Source organism: Bombus impatiens, unplaced genomic scaffold (genome assembly GCF_000188095.3).
Source record: "Bombus impatiens unplaced genomic scaffold, BIMP_2.2 scf_0321, whole genome shotgun sequence".
In the NCBI taxonomy this organism is placed as follows: Eukaryota; Metazoa; Arthropoda; class Insecta; order Hymenoptera; family Apidae; genus Bombus; species Bombus impatiens.
The window spans coordinates 50,793-73,277 of NT_176740.1; the positions used below are offsets into that span (position 1 = coordinate 50,793).

General features: G+C 41.5%; 1 protein-coding gene across 1 annotated transcript in view; it reads right to left on the bottom strand.

Annotated features, from left to right (window-relative positions):
• LOC100746456 overlaps positions 1 to 22,485 on the bottom strand; it is a gene marked incomplete at its 3' end in the record, with an annotated part of 87,785 nt that overhangs the window by 50,787 nt on the left and 14,513 nt on the right. Inside the window, 27 exon segments of the mRNA XM_033320643.1 lie at positions 31 to 494; positions 577 to 841; positions 997 to 1,258; positions 1,342 to 1,492; positions 1,632 to 2,047; positions 2,247 to 2,628; positions 2,718 to 2,906; positions 3,144 to 4,904; positions 5,089 to 5,337; positions 5,455 to 5,748; positions 6,077 to 6,508; positions 6,642 to 6,893; positions 6,989 to 7,174; positions 7,355 to 7,870; positions 8,078 to 8,311; positions 8,436 to 8,570; positions 8,658 to 8,780; positions 8,864 to 9,101; positions 9,299 to 9,432; positions 9,598 to 9,717; positions 9,889 to 10,134; positions 10,590 to 10,839; positions 11,338 to 11,585; positions 11,693 to 11,809; positions 12,180 to 12,284; positions 12,838 to 13,033; positions 13,337 to 13,392. Coding sequence (XP_033176534.1) covers positions 31 to 494; positions 577 to 841; positions 997 to 1,258; positions 1,342 to 1,492; positions 1,632 to 2,047; positions 2,247 to 2,628; positions 2,718 to 2,906; positions 3,144 to 4,904; positions 5,089 to 5,337; positions 5,455 to 5,748; positions 6,077 to 6,508; positions 6,642 to 6,893; positions 6,989 to 7,174; positions 7,355 to 7,870; positions 8,078 to 8,311; positions 8,436 to 8,570; positions 8,658 to 8,780; positions 8,864 to 9,101; positions 9,299 to 9,432; positions 9,598 to 9,717; positions 9,889 to 10,134; positions 10,590 to 10,839; positions 11,338 to 11,585; positions 11,693 to 11,809; positions 12,180 to 12,284; positions 12,838 to 13,033; positions 13,337 to 13,392 — 8,021 coding nt within the window.

Sequence of the window (22,485 nt, forward strand, 5' to 3'; positions counted from 1 at the left end):
TGACGCATGATCGAGTGATTAATTAATTACTTGAACGTGTTTCTCTGCTGTGCAAATAGCATTGACGCCGCAAGGATTGTGAGCTAAACAAGCGATCCTGCACTTGTGCGTGTCACAAATCTTCTCTCCGCTGCAGTCGTCGTTGACCTCACATTCGATAGATTGGCATCCAATCTTGTCGTCTTTCGAATTTCCGAAGAATCCAGGCTTGCAAGAGCAAACTCCAACGTGATTGTCCGCTTTGCACTCGGCGTTGCGTCCACAGAGGAGTAGATCGCAGGCTTTCTGACATTCTGCTTGTCCAATGTTGTTCTTGATGCATCTTTCGTCGTAAGAGCAGTCATCGTCGGATATGCAACGTAATTCTTGCACGCAGATGTTGTTGTGACAGTATTGGTACTCGGGGCAACTGGAGTTGCTCTTGCAGGTGGGCTGACAGAGACCATTGATGCAAAGTTGGTCGCCGATACAATCCCTCGTGCTTCCACAAAGGGCTGTAAGAATATGAAATTTAGGGAATTTTCAAGAATTCAGTACGTTAAATTAAATCTTCTTAGAATATGTTCTTTCATTTACCAGTGCATATTCCTCCATTGCAAGCTGAACCAGTAGCACATTGGGAGTCCGATTTACAATATTGAACAGGTGTACAACCTAAATTAGGATCGCCAGTGCCGCCAGGTTGACACGTGCACACTGCACTGTGATTTAAAGAAGAACAATCTGCTCCTTGTCCACATACGTTTGCAAGAGAACAAGGATCGACGCACTTGTGATTGTAACACGCGTCGGAAGGACTGCAGTCGCTGTGATAGTTGCATTCTAAGTGAATACATTCCGTCTAAAATTCAGAAATAGGAACAAACGAGCACAATTAACAAACGAAATGCGACGATTGAGCAATGAAAGAACAACTACGTGTTCCAGTAATTTAAACGAACCAACAAAAGTCAACTCTAAATCAAATCATTCTTTCTGTTCGTAACTTATACTTACTGTCGGATTGCCAGTGGTCTGATCAGGACATCTGCAAAGTGGAACGTGATCATGAACGAAACATTCGGCATTTCTTCCGCACGAATGACTATCCGGTGATACGTCGCAAGGATTGGTGCATCTATTATCAATGCAAGCAGCAGTATTTGGGCAATCAAGGTCCGTGAAGCAGTCTCCCGGTTGTTTGCAACCAGATTTGAAAGGATCTCCGACCAAACCATGAGGACAGATGCAAGCGTAAGAGCCTTCCGTGTTTTGACAACTATAAAAAATATTGTAATATTTTTATCGCAAACTCGATTGAAATCTGAAATAAAGAATATTTAATATAGTGAGGTAACTTACACCGCGGAGGAGTGACAAGGATTCTTCAAACATTCGTCAATGTCCACGCAAATGTCACCCGCTAGTTCAAAACCAGGATAACATTTGCATATTCCAGAATGATCGGATGCTATGCAGTTGCCATATCCACAGTCCACTTGATTACAAGGACCTGAATAAATGAATTGTCGATAAGTATGAGAGAGAAACTATCACTTTATGTTTGATCTATGAGAAAAGAACGCCGATTACCAAACAGATCGATAATTAACATACTCCATTTGTAAAATTACACGTATGTCGCTACTTACTGCTGCATTTGTTAGTATCCTGATTGCAGTATTTGTCTATAGAGCAATCGTTGTTAGAAAGACATTCCACTTTGAAGCACCCTGAAGAATCCCCAATGTAACCAGGCTGACATTGACAGGCAGCCGTGTGATCCAAAACGGAGCAAATAGTGTTGAGACCACAGTCAACCAGAGAGCAAGGATCGGTGCAATTATGTTGGACGCAAGCCTGTGAATCGGCACAATCTGCGTGTACGGTGCACTGGTGAGGAATTACACAACCTGTTCCCACAGGATCACCAGCTGTGCCTTGCGGGCAGACGCAGCGATAAGATCCATGAAGATTGACGCACTCTGCGCTCGAGTGACACGGTTGATCGTCACACTCGTTGATGTCCAGACAGTGTTCTGGTCCAGCAATGAATCCGTGGCTGCATCTAAAGAAAAAAATTTACAATTGTCGACAGGAATTTTACGAAATGATTAAGAATAATTATAAATAAGAATGATAGAAAGTATTTTAGAACAAGTATAAACGATTATGATTTGAGTTCATAAAAATATTATACAAATTGATCCAATTTTGCACTATTGCCACTATCTTCCCAAAGTAGCCATATTATATTCGATACTTACTTGCATTTGTTGTTGATGCACACCTCGTTATCGTTGCAACCAACGTCAGAGGTGCAACCTACTTCGCAAACTCCATCGATGCACAATTCACCTGGCAAACAATTACTATCGCCGTAGCACACTTTCATGCATATTCCGTTCTTGCAGCGTTCTCCTTCGGCACAGTTGTCCTGTTCGCTGCATTGACATTGACAGAATCCAGAGACACACAGATGCTGACTGGGGCAATCTTGAGGGCCTTCGCAAATATTCGGCACTCTGACGCAACCTTGTTGGGGTGTGGGATTTCCGTGGAATCCAAGGGGACAGGTGCAAGTGGTAGCGTGATTTGTGCAGCTGCAGATCGCGTTTGGACCGCAAACGTCTTTCCTCTTGCATGGATCTGAACAAAATATTGGAAAATCGTTCGTTATTGACGTCGGATGGTTGGAATCTATCAAAGAGTTAAATTAATTTTTCACGCCTCGATACCTTGACACTTATTGTCGATACAGGATTCCGTCGAAGGACAGTTCTTATTGCTTCGACATCCCAGAATGCACATTCCGTTAACGCAAGCCTGATCAGTTTGGCACTGTGTATGAGTAACACAAGGTACCATACACTTACTATCCACGCACTTTTCACCAGCAGAGCAGTCGGTAATCGCTCGACAAACAGCTACAACAACCAACATCTTTCTTAATAAAATCAATCACATTTCGCACAGTAAATTCGTATTTATTATTAGAACTACTAGAAAACTCGTCAAAATTACGAATTTCGTATCTTTTCCAGCAATTTTTTCCTTGCTCGTCTAAATTCTAATTTCCATTGGCTCATATTGCCGAAGAGTAGTACACGCGATGCTACAAATCGATAATTCTGGCATTAATTGATCGGAAAGACAAATCTTACCTATACACTGTCCTTCAAGGCAGATGCTCTCTACGCAATCAGCGTCGACGTTGCAATAATTCGTGGCGCGGACGCAACCATCCTGCGGGCCCTTTGAAGATGGAATAAACTTATGAATACACTTGCAAGTGGGTTGGCCATTGATAATATCGCAAATAGAATTCAATCCACAGGCGTTTTCACAAGGATTGGCGCATCGATGATTGTGACAAATGGAATGCACAGGACAATCCTTGACACTGGCGCAATATCCTTCCGGTTGACAGCCTTTCACGTAAGGATCCCCGACAAAATTTGGTGGACACTGACAAACAGGATTGCTGGATGGTCCAGGAACACAGAGAGCTGTTTCATGGCAAGGATTCGGATGACAAGCTTCAAGAGGAACGCACTCGACGTCAGGAACAGGATTAGGCTTCAGCCCTGGAGGACACTGACAAATTGCCCTATGATCATCCGCGATGCAAACAGCGTTCACACCGCAAGCATTTTCATCACAAGCATCGTAACAAGTGTGCGTCAATCTATTGCAAAGCTGAGTGGGTGGACAGTCGATGTTATACACGCATGGAACAGCTCGACATCCTTTTACAACGTCATTGGGATCACCAGCGTAGAGGCCAGGTGGACATTCACAATTAGCTACGTGATTATGCACCACACACAAAGCATTTGGACCGCACGAAACGAAATTGCAGACTGGTTGACAGGTCAGAAGACCTTCTTTGGTGCTTCTACAGGTTTGATCCTCTGGACACTCGCTGTCAGTGGAACACTGGTCTTTCCTAGGTGTTTGACATCCTTGACGATCGTTTGGATTGCCGATAAAACCAGGCGAACACTCACAGCGACCTCGATGTCTCTCCGCCATACACTGGGAGTTAATAGCACAGGTGAAACTTTTACAAACAGAGACACACTTTAATACACCAAGAGCGTCTGGCCTACAAGCTTCTGTAGTGTGACAATCATCGTCGGAGATACAATCAGGGACAGATGGTTTTTCGCAGGAGGATAGTATCGGATTCCATTCGTAGCCATCTTGACACTTGCAAGTAGCGTGACCAGGAATTATATCAGGCTCGCACTTCTGATGAGCACCACAGACTACTTTGCTACATGGATTTACACACTCGCGGACACCACCGTCCAGAAGAATACAGAAAGAACCTTCAGAACAATCTGAATCGTGTTCACATCTTGGTGTTACCACTGATTTAAATGGTTTACAGCCTTCTACGAGATTGCTAGGATTTCCCTTGTATCCATCGACGCAGAGACACGAAGACACGTGATTCTGGGTGATACATAATGCGTTTGGACCACACTGTAACTTGCTGCACGCGTCTACGCATTTCCTAACACCTTTCCCAACTTGGAAGCAGATCTGTTGAGGTTCACAATCGAGATCGTTAGAGCAGTGACCGTGAAGATAACAACCTTTGATCAAGTCGTTGGGATCGCCACTATAACCAGGTGGACACACGCAAGCTCCATCCTGGCAGACTGATCTGGGTCCGCATTTTACATCGCTGCAGCGATTTATGCATTTGCCAGACACGCAGCTGTAGTCGAATGGACAAGGTACCGAGTCACTGCAGGTGCAGCTTGATGGATCGGTGCAAGGACCGACCTGGACCTGTTGGCAACCGATGAAGGGATTGCCGAAGTAACTTTCTTTACAGCGACAGTCGTAGCTGCCGATAGTGTTGATGCATACTGCGTTGTTCCCACAAGCGTTTCCATTACACTCGTTGATATCTGAAGAAATTAATAAAATTTCCCTCCATTATTGTATTATCCTCGAATTTTCTTTAAAGACTTTTACAAATGGGTATAAACGATTTAAAAATGGATTGATATCTTTTTTAGTTACTATAAAATTCTTGAACTTTCTGCCAAAATTTAAGGAAGGGCAGTGTGACTTTGCTTCAATAATACGTACCATGACACTGAATATACGGATTTCCAGCGTATCCAGGCGGACACAAACATTCAACAGCATTCGGTCCAGCATTACAATGTGCATCCTTGCCACACAAAGCAGTGGAGCAATCAGATTTTTGTTGCACACCACAACCATGATACGGATTTCCACTGGTACCAGGATTGCACACGCACTTAGATTCTTGCAACGTATATTCACAGTGTGCGTTAGAGCCACAAGCAGGATCACAGACAGCTGGATTAATCGCTATCAAATTACGAAAAATATATTAAATTGAGAAACTTAGGAAAAATGGAATTGATCGATATGCTGTCTGACGAGAGGCTCGATCAATCTTTGATCGTCATTTCGTGTAACACTTACGTGGCATACAGAGGAGATCCGGATTTCCAATGAAATAAGGATTGCACACGCATTTATTCGTCGCTGGGTCACAAGATGCACCAACCCCGCAGACTATGCCTTCGCATCGACGTTTACACCGTCCACTTATGCACACGCTTGGTTCTGCGCAGGGAACTTCTGGAGAACAAACGTCCGGTTGACACTGACCACCAGGGAACGGATTCCCCATGAAACCTTCGATACATTTGCACGTTGGTCCACTATAACTCACGATACACTGTGCTCCAGAGCCACACACGAAACCATCGCACTCTGTAAAACCAGTTATTACAATTCTTTTTTTGGTATATTAAAACAATCATGTAAAATATCGCGATTGTTTAACGTTAACGTTCGGACCTTCCTCAGTCTCAATTCTCTCTGAATGAACCGAAGAAAGTACTAATTATATATACTAACTACTAATGAAAACTTCAAAATATTTAGCGTAGTAATCGGAGGTTCACTGAACCATCTCGTTCCGATGAATCAAAAAGATCGTGCTTTGAAACAAATTACGGATAGTAAGAAACACGACTGTATGAGAAATCACTTAAAGAACATAACGCGCTAAAAGATTACATAAAGATATAATACTCACGTGAAACACACTCGTTGTTCTTGCCTTCCACAAATCCAATTACACATCGACACCAGGCAGCATGTTTATCAGGCTCGCAGTATGCGTTTGGTCCACAAGGTATATTGTCACAAGGGTTCACGCATCTTCCATTGACACAAGCGAAGATATTGTCGCAATCGTCGTTAGAAGAACATTCGTTCTTAGCCACAGCGACTCTAGTACAACCACCGCCGTAAGGATCGCCCACTGTTCCCTTTGGACACTCGCAAATGTGATCGCCCTTGGTGTTAATACAGTAGGCACCGTGACCACAGGGATTATTAGCACACTCGTTCACGTCCACACAACCGTGTTGAGGATCACCTTCGTAACCAGCCTCGCACATACACCTCGGTGGATCGCTTGGTGTACATTTTGCGTTTATACCGCATGGAAACCGGTCACAAGGATCTGGAAATTAAAAAGAGAACATGTATGTGTATTTAAGAAATGTATGAAAAATGTGTGAACAATAATTTAAAATGATTCTCGCGAATTTCTCGAATCAGATATTGAGCATAGTGTTTCATATGGAGACGCTTACTCTTGCAAAGGTTTCCATCGAGAGGATCCGTGTAAAATGGCGGTGGACAAACACATTCACCAGGCTGCACGCATTTCTCGTTGGCTTTACACTCGTTGTCGCTTGTACATCTTTTCTGAGCCGGAGAACACAGACCGTTGTATGGGTCTCCGCCATAGCCGTGTGGACAAACGCACTGATGAGATCCTGGCAGGTTTACACACTCTGCTCCGTAGCCACATACTTGGTGTCCAACGATACACTCGTTTATATCTGCAAGTGAATGTTATTGCATCGTTCGTTTCGGTTATGTTGATAATGTAAATGAAGTTGATTGGTCGAAGAAGAATGAAGATTTTGATATAAACCTTCGCAAGAACCATCAGCCTTGGTAGTGTAACCCTTGGGACAAGCGCAGTAGCTGACTCCTCCAGCAATGGTGATACATTCTGCACCACTGGGACATTTTTCTCCCTTGGAACATCCGGCCAACATACATTTCCCATTGACGATCTTATACGGAGGCTGGCATTGACACTCGATACTGTTGCATTCTGTAATTATTGTCAAATGGTTACGCCGGATTTCATATTCTTCTAACACAGGATTGAATCATTCCGAATCGTGACGATTTGAAATACATATGCGATCCGCAGTGTATTTAAGTACACATTGTAAACCGATCTTTCTAGTGTTAATAAATTTTGCAAATGTTAAAAACAAAAGTATGTTACCTTCGCAAAGGGAGAACGGATTTCCATTAAATCCAGGCGGACACTGGCACTCGTAGCTCCCAGGTAAATTCTTACAAATGGCGTTAACACCGCAGGCAGGTTTATCTCTGAGTTCCATACATTCGTTAATGTCTCTACATTTACCAGATTCATGATCCCTAGTATATCCTCTCTGACAAATACAAACGCTGCTCCCCACGAATTCATCCTTGATGCACTGTTCTCCAGCAGGACACGGAGTACTTGGTCCGCATACATGAGGAGCCTTCGATTCTTGACAACCACCACTGTAAGGATCACCTGTGGTGCCACTGGGACATTGACAGGAAAATGATCCTGGCTCGTTATTACAGATCGCTCCTTGAGGACACGGATTAATGGCGCATTCGTCAATGTCTCTGCAACCGCCCTTCACTCCTGGCTTTCCTGTGTAACCACTGCGACACAAACACGTGGCCACGTCGTTTGACAGCATACAGTGGGCGTTTGGTCCGCAAGATAAGTCTTCGCACGGGTCTGATTTTATGAAAAAAGTTATTCAAAAAATATTAGAATTCTTTGTGAAAACTGTAGAAAAAGATTCTGTAAAATAAAATAGCGTAAAATATTCTATACAGTTTCCTGATGTCAGGACTGGTTTTATAACTAGAATATTAGTTTTAAACTTAAATTGAGAGAAAAATTCTATAACGATTCGATGTTTCGACTAGAAAATTCACTCACGTCTACAGTCGTTTCCAACATTGGGTTCTGGGCACAGACAACGTTTCTGTGGATCACAAATGGCGTTTCCGGGGCAATCACCATCGACTTCGCAGGTAACTATGCCCACACACTTGATGTAAGGATCGGGATCTGGAATGGTCCCTTCTGGACAGGTGCAGGAATAAGATCCCTCGGTGTTGGTGCATGTAGCCCCGTGGCCACAAGCATCTGGTCTGCCACATTCGTCTACGTCTATTTTAAATCGATAATAAAACATCAGTGCTAATACAGACATCTTAATAATATAGGATAATAACATAGTAAATTTTTATTGTCTGTTCTCGAATTTTCGAAATTATCGAATTTTATAGTATACCCATGCATTGTTTGAAGGCGTTTCCAGAAAATCCAGGTTTGCACTGGCAACTAAATCCACCCAGAGTATTGGTACAAATGGCATTTTTACCGCAACGTCCCGAAGGACCATTTATCGCGTCACATTCGTTTATATCTAATTTAAAGAGAATTCAAATATTATTGATTATCCATCAAAATGCTGAAATATTAATCATTTTTAACAACATTTCAAAACACTTACCAACGCATCCAGCTGCAATGTCATTCGGATTAAAAGTCCAGCCATCCTCGCAGATACAATAAGCTTCGTGGCCATCTGCCTTGCAGTACGCATGATCTCCACAAGTTACTTCGTCACACGGTGCTATGAAACGTAAAATCATATTTATAGACGTCTGTCTGTAATTAACATTATTCTTTCATCACGATTATTCGAAACTTATTTACCTTTACAAGGTATGTGTGGCGGAGTTCCAACGAAGCCAGACTCGCATTCGCAGTGATAACTGCCCCTAGTGTTGCTGCAAATCGAAGCAGGTCCACAAGGGTTCGAAAGACATTCGTCAACGTCCACACATTCGGCTCCAATGGCTTTGAACCCGTCCTTGCAGAAGCACTGATCTTCGATACACTCGGCGTTGTTCACGCAGTCGAAGTTTGATTTGCAAAGTGTTGTCACGTCGGTCTGAACATTTGGTAATTTCACAGTTGATGAATAGAGAGAGAAACAAAAATGGTAAAGTAGTTAAGTATAATAAAGATTACGTGATGCCATGAAATTTTAGTAAAAAAAAAAATGGTTAAAAATAATGAACATTTTCCAATCTCAGAAAAATTTGCTAAAAAAGACATAGTAAAGTGACAAAAAATTAACGTAATTACCTGTTCACAAGCGACTGTCGGATTGGGATTGGCACTATATCCCGGTGGACAGACGCAATTGTAACCAGGATCCGTGTTCTTGCAAATCGCATACCTTCCACAAGGGTTCTCTAATGCTGTGCATTCGTCGATATCTGAGAAACAGAGAAACAATATCGAAGTTCAACGGATAGAAGAGAAGAATTAACGCTGAAGAAAATATAATAATATCTTGTTGCCTTGTACCGTTTTAAAATCTCAAATTTAACAAGCAATTAGTGTAATTAATTCATGGAAAAACTATAATCTCAGTTGCTAACCGCTGCATCCCTTAAACGGATCCCCAGTGTAGTCCGCCTTGCAACTGCATACGAAACTGCCGATCGTGTCGCTGCATTCAGCGTTTTCGCCGCAAGGATTTCTCTCGCATTCGTTCACGTCTGTTAATCAACACGGTTAATCAGGCGCTGAGCATTAATTTTATCATTTTGTTACTGTGGGATTGGGCGATTAAAAATTATATCTGGGGATTGCCAGTGACAGAATGAGACTAAAATGTTACTTTTCCTCTTTTTTAATATTGTAATAAGATGAGTTAGGTGATGACTGACTTTCGCATAATGTTAGTCCTTGACCGATGAAGCCTTGGGGGCAGATGCACTTATACGATCCTGGTACGTTGATGCATCTTGCGTTCTCCGCGCATGCATCCAACCGGCTGCACTCGTTCACATCGATGCAACCATGCGTTTCATCCATTTGATAGCCTGTCTGACATCTGCACTCGAAACTACCCTCTGTGTTCACGCACTCAGCATCCGAGCCGCACGGTGTACCCTCCTCGCATTCGTTTATATCTATCAGCGATGGTTAGTCAATATTTATTTACTACGTGTTTCAATTAATCTGTTTATGGTTTATTAATCGTGTTATCTAATAAATCTATGTTAAGAATCTTCTTTTGTTAATATTATCGAAAATAACGCTATTAACGAGGCTCGTACGTCTCCGCGGATCAACGAATAGGCGAGTATATAATATTTTGCAATTTATCTTTGTCTTTCTCGGATCTCGAATAATTAAGAAGTTCAGATTGTTATTTAAATTAATATATTTAATTAATATATTTAATGCATCGATCTTCTTCGTTGTTTTCCGACCATTATCTTACCATTATCAGGATTTATAAGCTAATCTATGTAATCTACAAACTAATATATACGTAATAATATTGAAGTATTCGATAGAAATTCAGTTGGGCTCGTAAGTTAGTAAGAAAATGTTTCGGATAATTAGAAATCGAGTTACCCACCGTGACAGCCTACCCAAGGATCGCCACTCATTCCTTCCGGGCAAGAGCAGCGGAAACTGCCATGTACGTTTGTGCACTCAGCTGAACGACCGCAAGGACTGCGCAGACATTCATCGACGTCCACGCATTCTTCTTCAGGATCGCCGTTATATCCCTCGGGACATTCGCATTTGTGGGCGCCCGGAAGATTGACGCACAAGGCACCCCTTCCGCAAGCACCCGCGTAATCGCATTCGTTGATATCGATACACTACACAAAATTAATATTCTCTTGTACCATATGCAAACACCCAATGATTTTATCTTTATTTCCTCCAAAAAGCTTTCCGTATACATGTACAGTGTGAGAGTCAAAAGAAAGTATACACCTTACACAGTGAGGTTTGTACAATATCGTTTTACCTACAGGCTTGTCTATATTTTTTATTATTAATTCGTATTCCTACATACTTTCTATATACCAATAGTCATCGAAGTATTACGATACCTTCTGACTACTACTGGACGTAGATATTCCTGATCTATCCATACCTTGTTTCATAGTAAATGTTCGTTGCTGTTCATTTTCTTTATCGTTTCTTTTTCCTATTGTATCTCTTTAACGATGTTTCCAATGACATACGCTCGTATGACATTTCTTTCTGATTCTTCTCTTTCTTTTTTTTTTTTTTTTATCCCATAGAATATACTGACAACGTATAGGCGGAAAGAATTGGGACACCCTGTGTATACATATATAAATACTTACAGTTTCGTAGGGGTCTCCCGTGAACCCAGGTTGACAGGCACAAGTGTAGTTCCCCGGAATATTGTTGCAGACCGTATTATCACCACACGCACCAGATATCGCGCACTCGTTCACATCCTCGCAATGCACCTCGCCGTCGCCGATGTAGCCAGGTTTGCATTTGCATAGGAAATGCGACGGGAGATTGCAACATTCGGCGTTTTCCACGCATCTCGCAGCAAGTACCGGGTTATCACACTCGTTGATATCTGTAGACACGCGTCCAAGCAAAAATAAAACGATCTCGTATAACGTAAGAAATCAATGGAGCAGAATGATAGAGTGCGAGAGAGAATGATCAGACACGCGTACGTACCTTCGCAGTGGAAACCATCGCCTTGATAGCCAGGGAAACAGGAACATTGGAAACTACCAAGAGTATTCGTGCAATGCGCGAATATATCACAGGGACGGTATTTGCACTCGTTCTCGTCTGCAACATGTGTTTACATTTCCATAAAATATGACCACTACGTATTGACAAACTTAGTAAAGGTGCGCTTTAAATTTCAACTGTCTAGTGGTAACATGGCAAATTATCGAAAGCAGATACTTCGGTCTTTTTCTCATTTATTCAAATCGACCGATTTATTTACTTTACAAATACTCAGTAGCTTTCGGCAATTTCAAAATTTTCTAATTAATAAATTGTTCTTCGAGAACTATTCTATTATTTAATTTCTAATTTCCCGACGTACTTTAATACAGAATAACGTTTCTAAAATTTGACCAAACGACTTGAGCGTTCTGAGAAGTTTGATTAGATTATTTACGAGTAAAAGATTAGTTTCAAGAGTTTTTACCTGGCACCTGGCAATTGCAACCACCAAAACCGTCGTTGCAATGGCACACCGAGTCCAAGCAGACGCCATTCAGACACCTGGTGCCGTCCTCCTTGGTACAATCGTCTATCTCAAACAGAAAGGTGTAAATCAATTACCGATTCATCGTGGGTATACAATCCCTTAGTCATCCTATGAGAAAACAGCATCGGGTAAAAATCATGTCGATTACTATGAGTAATTCGTTTTCCTTACGTAACGCGTTCATCATCCATCCGTTCGTGATCGTCGAGGCAAAACGCCTGCGTTTAACGCGCGTGCAAACACCAGCGGAATAACAATAATAAAAATGAATGTCGCCGATTAATCGACGGCGGAAGACAGACTCGATGGAGTAGAAACGTGATGACAAGTTCGCGACTCCTCGTAATTGCTATGACGAGGCTGCGTTACGCGCGAGGCGTAAGTATGTTTGCGGTTTCACGCGAGGATCGCTTTGCTGGCGTAATCGGTGCCGAGAACAACAGAATGACGTAAAGGAACAGCGAAGATTGTAACGGTAGCGCGATCGCGTCGTGGAACAGGTAGAGCCTTTCTTTTCCTGTTAAGATCTGGTCGGACAACTATTTTTCCGCGTTGTTTTCCTTGGATGTAGCAAAGATACTGTATAACACGTTACCTGTGCATTTTAATCTCTCGCGTTGCTCGTCCGTCCCTTGGTAACAATCGACGTTGTTGTCGCACAGTTTGGAGAGTTCCAGTAGCTGTAGGATGTCCGTCGACTCGTTTACCTGACAGCCGAAGTAGCCGTCTTCGAGGTTCAGGAAGAACACTTCTCTCCTTAGTCCGTGGCCGAGTCCTCTGAGAGATTCGGCCTAGAAGATGTTACAGATGCTGTTTAGAATATTACCTCGCGTACGGTCGAACATTTGAAATCACTTTTCTAGTTGCATCTATGAATTTTATGCGTATTTTACGCTTCAAAAATCTTAATCTACACACTTTCTTTCATGCGCCGCCGCTGATACACACAATCGCGCAAAAACAATGTAGAACGTGTTAAACGCTCGCACGTGTAACCATTAAAGATAAGAAAATAACAGATTAATTAAAATTCCAAGGAAAATAATGCTCTTAATTAGAAATACTCTCAACGAAATAAAATCGCTTCTACTTACTGGACATAGGAATAGAAGTATCCACGCCACCAACGGCCAAAGATGTTTCATCTTGGCTGAAACGGAAACCAATTAATTCACATCTGTCGACACATTAATTTCCACATAACAAAATTTTTATGAAAAATTATATCCCGCAGAATTCTATCATTTCTCGTAAGATGAACCGCAATAGGATTCGCTCTCACGATGACTCGTGGTCAAACAGACACAACCCTTTTGTACTTTTTTAACGATTTCCTGGGTTACGCTCGTTCAATTGTTGATCTTACGACATCGTGTTCCAACGTCAGTTTCACTCGAAAAACAATCCTTCGCGCAACAACGAAACATTATTATTAAGATCGCTGATGCATAACGAAGGAGCAAAAACTCAACGAACAGAAATATTAAGTTTCTGACGATGAACAAACGTAAAATGCAGGCTCGACGTGCAACATGAAGAAACTAGTCGATGCTATTTACCGAGGGAACCGACACGAGAACACCTGTTCCAGCAGTACATCGGCATTCGCGACCCCCTCACGAATAAACCCGAACCTAACTATATCGACTTACGTTAGCCCTGGCCCTGAAAACCTAATTTCCTGGTTACGTGGTGTTTTGAAATTTAAGAAGCCCGTTTCTGGGCCGCTAGGTGCAAGGATAGTTAGCAGCAACCTGTTATGCAACAGCAGGATATCAGGTTAAAGGAAATTAGTGAAAGAATATTTTATTCCCTCGTAGTTTTTAAAATTCAACATAAATTATGGTAAAAAGAAAGGTAGTGTGAGAAGATTTTTAAATGAAAGAAACTTGGCCGGTACACACGTTGGGAACACAATGCGCAGATAGAGCAGATGATTGTAGGTTAATTGGTTTTCTTCGTGACTAAAGATCGTCAGGTTTTGCTCCGTACCTAATTATAGGCATGCAAGGAACTTTAACTCGCTTTCAAGCTTCAATGCAGCATCCTTAAATCCGTGACGAACGAAATTCAAGCATTAAAAACCCCATCGGTAGCATTGAAAACGACAAAAACATGCTTCCAATAAAAGGCAGAGGTACTCGAACGCTTATAGAACATTTTTAGAAATATGTTACGTACGTTATAGGAAACTTCTTGCATGAGTACCGTAACGAGACACGACTATCGCCATTATATTGATGATGTTTGAAATATTTACAAGAATATCTTGTATATTCTATGTACATTCTCGGTGTTGCAAATTGCATCGATATAATCGTATTATATCGTATAATAATTCTAACGTATAACAATTCTAACGAAACTTCAAAACGTTTCGACTGACGCGCGTAATAATATCCGTAAAAAGTTTCTATAAACGTTCAAGTACTACTATTAGAGTTACGTATAGTATTTGTCAACATCTGTGTTCTCGAGTATTCGAGAAACATTTGAGAAATTCCAAGACGTTCGTCGTTCTCGAAGCACCTATAAAGATTTCATGGCGATGCAACGGCACCGGAAGCGGAGTTTTCAGGGGACGCCGGTGCACGCGATTCGCGGAAGGCGTCCTTTACGTGCTATGCGGCTTATGGTGAACGCGGCGAGCCCAGAACGGACGCATCGTACGCGAGCTCAGAACCTGGCACGTCGCACAATAAGTCAGGGCTGGCGATTAACCGCGCGGCGAAATGTTAACGACTGTACGTGCAGGGAGGAGGATTCGCCGCGAAGAGAGGAACGATCGAGGACGCGCGAGAGCAGCACGGTGGAACGTCGACACGAGGAAAAAGAGAAGGACAATTAGGGGAAGGAGCAGGAGGAACGTAGAAAGATGGCTAGGAAAAACGAACAGTAGGAGGGAACCGGCGGTAAGGACGCTAGGAAAAAAGAGGAAGATCGTCAGGGAAAACGTTCGAGGGAGAAAGGGAAAGAGAGAGCGAGATCGAAGAAACCGGCGAAAAGGAGGCGGAACGAAGGGCGAAGAAGGATGGAATAGAAATAGCAAGATGCGCTTTTGATTTCTCGTCCTACGAGTTTTTCTTCGACGATTTAGTCCTGATCTTGATAAAGATTCGCTGCGAATGGACTAGGGACGTAGCATGAAAAAGCCTGAAGAATCCGAGAATCATGCCTATTTTTAGCCTTGCCGTATGTTTGAATTCGTGCGTACCTTAGAATTCTTACGGCCTTTGTTGGTCGTATCTCAAAACAATTCATGTTGCAATACAAATGTACTCTTCGTCTGTATATATTAACTTCATTCGTGAGTAACGAGCGTTTAATCACGTGGATAGTACAGCGAGATTGGGTAGACTGCATAAAAGTTGAGTCTTTTAGAGTCGAAATTGAACAATCGTATCTTTCATCAATTTCTCAATTTCGCAAATAGAGTCTCAATGAACGTTGATATTTATTAAGAGCTTGTTAACGAGTATCGTGATGAGAATGGGAGCACGAGATCCAGAAAAGGAAGACTCGGAAGAACGTAACAAAGAAGAACGTGCGAGTACGATACACCTGTGGCCTGTCCCTTCTGCTTGTACCGATGCCTTCCTGTACCCCTAACTCCACAACGTCAAACGACTAGACAGCTGGCAGACCTAGTGGATTACCTGTCGGTTGACTTTAAATTCTCATCGTGGAAATTAACCACCCTCCTCGCTACGAATTTCAGATGTGTCGATATCGCGCCATTTCCGCAATTCCGCGCGGAACATTCACGGAAGCGATTTGAAAAAAGTGTGATGTAACAAAATGATACCATACGCTGCTTGAAATTCAGCATTTATCGTATAATTTAATTGGGTAACGCTAACGAATGAGATAATGTTACATCGTTGAAATTCAATTAGTAGAACGAGGAGATCTTTTTGGAATCAAATAGCATGGATTTTGGGAGACTGATATTCAGCTACATCGCGAAAGTTTCGATACTTTCTAATTTGGGATTTTTGATAGAGAATAATTGAGGAATTTTTTATAAAAGGAACCTATAGCGTTTCTAGTCGAATAACTGAGTTATTATAAAATATTCCATTACTTCGTACATATAAAAGTGGGAAAATAATTGCTTAGAAGGCATTATAATTATCAATACAAACATAGCTAATAATAAAATATTGAAACTACAATTTTCAGAGCAATTTATCCAATTTAGCGTTGCCGAACCACATTTCATTTTACGAGCCGCTTTTCTAAATAGCTTCGTAATTTCTCTTGTGGAGAACGAGACAAAACAAAGGGAAATTCTACGTGTTGCACTCTCACGCGCGTTCACTTTATGCAAATAAAGTCATGCCATTTTGTCGCGGCGCTCAGTAAGGGTATCGGCGTGAAATGTGTTACCATGTCAATGATATCATCCGGTAGGCAGACAGAAGGAAACGGTGACAAAACCTATCAATTAGTCGGCGACGCATACACGCCAGCCACAGTGACACGCGTGCCTCGACACGTTTGTATCTCCCGTGCAAATAACGCAAAACTCCCACGCGCTTGCATTGCGACACCTTTTGCAAAAAAAAAAAGAACGGGTCAATGCGAAGAATTCGTCGATGTCCTTTTTCATGACCTCCTTTCAGTTATCTCTTAATGGTCCTTAAATAACTCCATTTCTTGCCATTTCTGTTATATTTTCTCATTATAGTTATTTATTTTTTTTTATTTTTTCCTAGCCTCTATTATTTTTTAGTGGTTCTGATTTTTGTCTATAGTCATCATTACTAAGCTACGGATTTCTGTGCAAATTTATATTTTTACGACCGTAACTAGAGAAAGAGGATTTCGTTAGAGAAATTTATCTTATCTATAGGAAACTATAATCAGTTCCTTATCTTCGTATATTACGCGCACTCCATGCAATTTTTCATCTTTAGATCACGCGCGAAATGAATAAAAATCCACAATCTAATTATCAACGATACGATGAAATGCTGATTTCGAAAATTCTAAAATCTCCAGCCCACGTCGTTTACGATTTCCCTCCATATTTATGTTAATTTCGACACTCGAACGTGCCTATAGATTCAGTGGCTTAATCGAACGACGTAATTATGAACAAGCGGCGCCATCAAGGATAACGAACCGGCTTAATAATTTAATCCTTGCGATGTGGTAAATTTTTTCTTCATCGAATCGCCCACGATTCGTTTACGTTTTATGGAAGCTGCGTGGTTCCTGCAGTGTCGTGAAAGCGTTTAGATATGACACAATATGTCCGTAGTTCCGACAACTCGTACTAGTTTTCTTCTTTTTACTGCGTTTGGATGAGGATCGTCCCACGCGTACGAGATAGCGCGTGTCAGTAGGAAATTTCTCCTCTTAGGTGATTACGGATCATTATAAAAGTATTCGTTTTAATAAGCGTTCATCATATACACAGAGTTAAGCTATTATTACATTATTATATATAGCATTACGTTAATTAATGAATTGCAACTGCTGTATAATTTGTACGCGATGAAACTATAAATTATTTTCTTGTCGCTTTAAAACACAATTTTCCTCGGAATGCTGTTAGCGAATTGCGTTTGCCAAAGATCGACTTTTTCTAAGAGACTTAAAATCTGAGTCATCGAAGAACGCCTGGAGGATACAGTTAGGTATTTAGCGAGAGACGTCAAGCTTGAAACAGAACCTTAATTATTACGCTATTCACCTTTTCTCCGGCTAAAGCGCGTTAAGGCGCACGCGGTAAAATAAATATTTATCAATCGTTGTACCGATTTAATGGGAAAAAGTGACACGACGGGAGACTCTCTTTCTCTCTCACCTTGGTCACGCGTACCTATCTGTTGCAAAACCGATTCGATTCGCGCGAGAAAAGGAGAAATGCAAGCGAAGTCGAAAGCTTGTCGTCGTCATCCACCGACACGAATTCGTGTGCTACGAAACGCAATAACGGTTCCCGTGGACAAAGACGTTCAGCCTAGAATTCTAGTCACTGAGTTCAACCAACATCATATCGTTGAATAATAAATTTTGCAAATTGAGTGAAATTTCGCCATTCTGCGTAAGAAAGTCGCTCGTGAAAATGTTTCGACGTTTATAGAAACTTTTTACGAATACATCGTGCGTGTTATGCAAAACGTTTCGAGAGTTCATTAACGCTGTAACGGAACACGAATCGCAGATAAGATATCTGTAAACATTTTTTGCGCTGTTCAGATACTTTCGTGAATTATCATGGCAATTTCATATGGACGATACTGGCGAATTTCTTAAAATTTTGCGACTATTTTAGTGGTTTTGCGTTCTCGCCAACTTTTGATTCTGATAATTGTTCTGAAAGCAATGAACCTGACTTCTGTCGGGATTCGACATAATCACTGCGGTAATTCGTATAATTTGCGGTGTATCTCGTCATGAATTAATTCCACTCCCCATGTCAGCAGCCACTGGTGCGTTAATTAGCGTCGTTTCATAACGATTCTCGAATAGGAAGGAAGCATAGGTCAACAGCCTGGCTTTAACCGATCGCCTTGTAACCGATGATCGATTACATCCCGACCATTAATGTTTCCTCTTCGTGAACGAGCGTCCAAATCGATTAACTTAAACATCGTTGAATTAAATCTAGAAACCAGACTCACAGCTTCATTAGCATTCGATAATCAAATTTCGCTCGTTATTTCAGCGAAAACATATTCCGCATAGATTTATGTGTTGAGGCAAACGCGATTAACATCAGAGCTATCAGAACGCTTGAGATCATCTGTTCGTCGCTTTTTAGAGAAATTTTATGGATTTGTAATCATACGTTTTTGAAGGCCCGTCGCTTCTTTTCACAAGTAATTGTATCGTTCCAAAGCGTGCAAATTAAAAAACATCATGGACTGTTTACTCGCTTACTTATTACAATATCGTGTGTATATGTGTATATATTCTTTGTCATAATTTAGGACATCTATCATAATTTACGACGATGATTAAAATCGTTGCAGATCAATTTGTTCGTCGTTTTCTAATTAAATCGTACCTAGTGGAAAATGAGAAGATAAACCTCTGTACAGTGGTTTGTCTTCCATTTTAATTTGTTCAGTAGACAATTTTTACACTTTAGCAGTCGGTTGCTCTTGCATTATATGCTATCCTTCGAGATATCATCTGCCGATGCCATATTTGGCTAGAAACGACGCGATTAAGAGTCACGTTTGCAAGCGAAACGAGTATCGATAAAGATATCGCTATTTTAAGAAGAGAAGGAAGCAGTCGACGATGCCGCGTGCGAACCGAATCAGACTCGGTTGCAGCGCGTTAAGAAATTCCTATTCTGAACACGATCAGACGTCCATCGTATTTGCCTGTGGCAACATCCGGCATGAATCAACAAAGTATAAAAGCCGGCAAGTGATTCGGGCCTAAAACATACGCCCACCGCGAGCTCAGAACGAGAGAGCGGCCGAACGAGGCGAGACAGAATTATTCCATTGCGAAGTGAAAGTTCTTCGAGTTGGTTCGAGTACAAACTAGACTGGCGTAACGCGTGCTGCTCTCATCGCCCGTTCTTCGTCATCGAACCAATTCCAAAATTTTTGTTATTAACTCAAAATGCCGCAAAATTATTTTCCTAGCTTTCGTAGCATTACTATGATGTATAGAAACGAAAAATCGTATCTTCGAATTCTTCGTAATTAACGTCTTTAGAGATAAATTTATTAAAACACCAGGAGAAGATAAGAATTTCTATTTCTCAGTTGCGCTCGTTAAAAATTTTTTAACGTATTTATGAATGTTAATCGCGTGTGAGAAATGTAATACACGTATACGGTCGTTGTATTTTATACGAGTTTCTCAGAAGTCAAACCGATTAACTCCACTTTTTCTAAGTCTCTCAATTTCATTACCTCGATGCATGATGAACTTAATGTTGTGTTACCTTCATGCACGATTCCACGTCTGCAAAAAGGATATGGCATACTTCCACGAGTTTATTTATTAAAATAAGACAGTATAACCGATAGTGAATTTAAAAAATAATAATCTAACAACATCCTTACTCTTTCGTACTTGTCGGCGTACGAGGTCGATCATTAGGGTTTCTGTACGACTTACATGTAACTATACACTAGTAACCATCACGCGAAATTAAAGTCTTTCTTTCTAAATCTCTGCCAGTTCAATTTCCTACGTTGTATCTAATGTATATAGTTTCCTGCAGTCCATTTACGACCTTTCTAGCTGTTAAATTTACTCGATGACTGTATTTTACAACACCTCGCCGCAAAATTATGCCTTTACACAAAGGAAACGTCCGATCAATCATCGCTTCTTTCTTTTTTTTCCGTCGAATCCGCCACGAGGCGCAACGGAACGTTGCTCATTCGTATGCGAGCGAGGTCTCAGGAAGTAGCAGAGAGGTAACGAACAATTCCGTCCAGCAGCTGAAGACGAGGCATCGTCGAGGGACGTGGTTTTGTTTTCGCTATCCACGAAAGCCCAACACCGGAACGTGGAAAGCGGCCACGAACTGAAACTCGCACGGCCATTGTTTAACATATGGCTTGCGTCACCAGCCGAATGCTAATGAGACGTTTATCTCCCCGTTATTTCCAGCGAATTAAATCACCATCAGCAACCTTGAGCCTGGAGGATACGAACCATCTTGCGTTTTCACGCTAAAACGCGTAAAAACTCAGATGATTACGAATCCAACTACTTTTAAGTCGCAACTTTTAGAATTGAACGTATTACCGTTGCAATCAGAAGCTTTGTATCTCTTCAGATATCTTCTTTTGCGGAATATTTTATTCGTAAGAGGCGTGAAACGTACTCGTACGCGAGAGGTAGTAAAATTATAATGGACGCTAAGATCAAGTATTTAAAAACTAATTTATATTTTTATAACATCCATTTCTGATCATAGATACTCGAGAAAAACAACAAAGAGAATAGATTAAAATATACCGCGCTATTAATGTTTTTGCAAAATATCATATTTTATTTACGCATTTTTTATCTGGCAACATCATCCAAGTACGCGTCATTCGAAATTGGTTATTGGAAACTTTTTCGTCGATAAGATTTACGTCAATTTAATCATTCTTAAAATATTTATTACCATCGTTCACCGATAACTACAGTGACAGTCAACTTGTTAAATATTACAACTGGCCCCAATTCGATTGCAAGGATCGTGTTTTTCCTTTCCACGAACTTTCAGAATGGGAACAGAAAATTGAGCACGGAACTGAGTACTCTTCGAAACGAAACAACGATCTACGCGTCACAGCTCGGTGGAATGATACAAATAAAGTTACTCGGAGGAGGAGCGTCGAGCCGCGAAGCGTACGCGCGTTGTCAATACCGTTACGTTTTCCACGGATTTCGCGCTGGCCCGTGTTGTTACGATCCACTGAAAGAGACGCTTGGCGTCGTAAAGCGGTGCCTAACAGTAAAGGTCCTCGTAACGCGAGCATCCTTCGAGCTCCGCGATGATAGTCGAAGCGTACGGTTCCGCGTGCAACACCCGCGCGTCGACGTCCCGGAGCGATCGAAATTCTCCTCGGTGCGTTCAACCCGCCTCCAACAATTACTTTAACTACATTTCCCGGAGGTCCGCCTTTCCTTTGAATCTAGCTTCGTATAAACAACTCGATACCTATCGTATCGCTCGATAGAAATCTCACAGCCAGTCGTAAATTACATCATAGACCTGGTGAAACGTGAACGAGAAGATAATGCGTCACGTTCATCGAACGGAGTACCATTTTTGGCACGTACAAGGCGATGACGCCGAAGATCGATGAATAAATGCGTTGCGTCGCGATTGAAAGGAACGCGGCTGAACGAAGAGCGTAGGACGTGAGAAAAACGAGGGAAAACCAGATGGTATGTGTTGCGCGAAGACGTGCGAATGAGAGCCAAGGCTCGTCTCTCTGGCCTCGATTCGAGAATCGAATATACTGCATGCATGTGACTCGAAGTTAGTCGAATGTTTAAATTATCGTGTGAAAAATGCGATTTATTTTATTGCGCACTCGTAAAAAAGGGAAAAGACGAGACTGATTTGTAACGAAGTTAGTTTCTCGAAGGATACATTTTCTTAGGTAGCCGTTTTTCACGTTTTAGTAGCAGTTTCATCCGTAGATAAATCACTAAACACTTAGTACGTGTGGTCTATGACTTACGGATAGTAACTATCCAACGATGCTATCTTGTATGATACTACAATAATTTAATTGTATATTGTACATACATA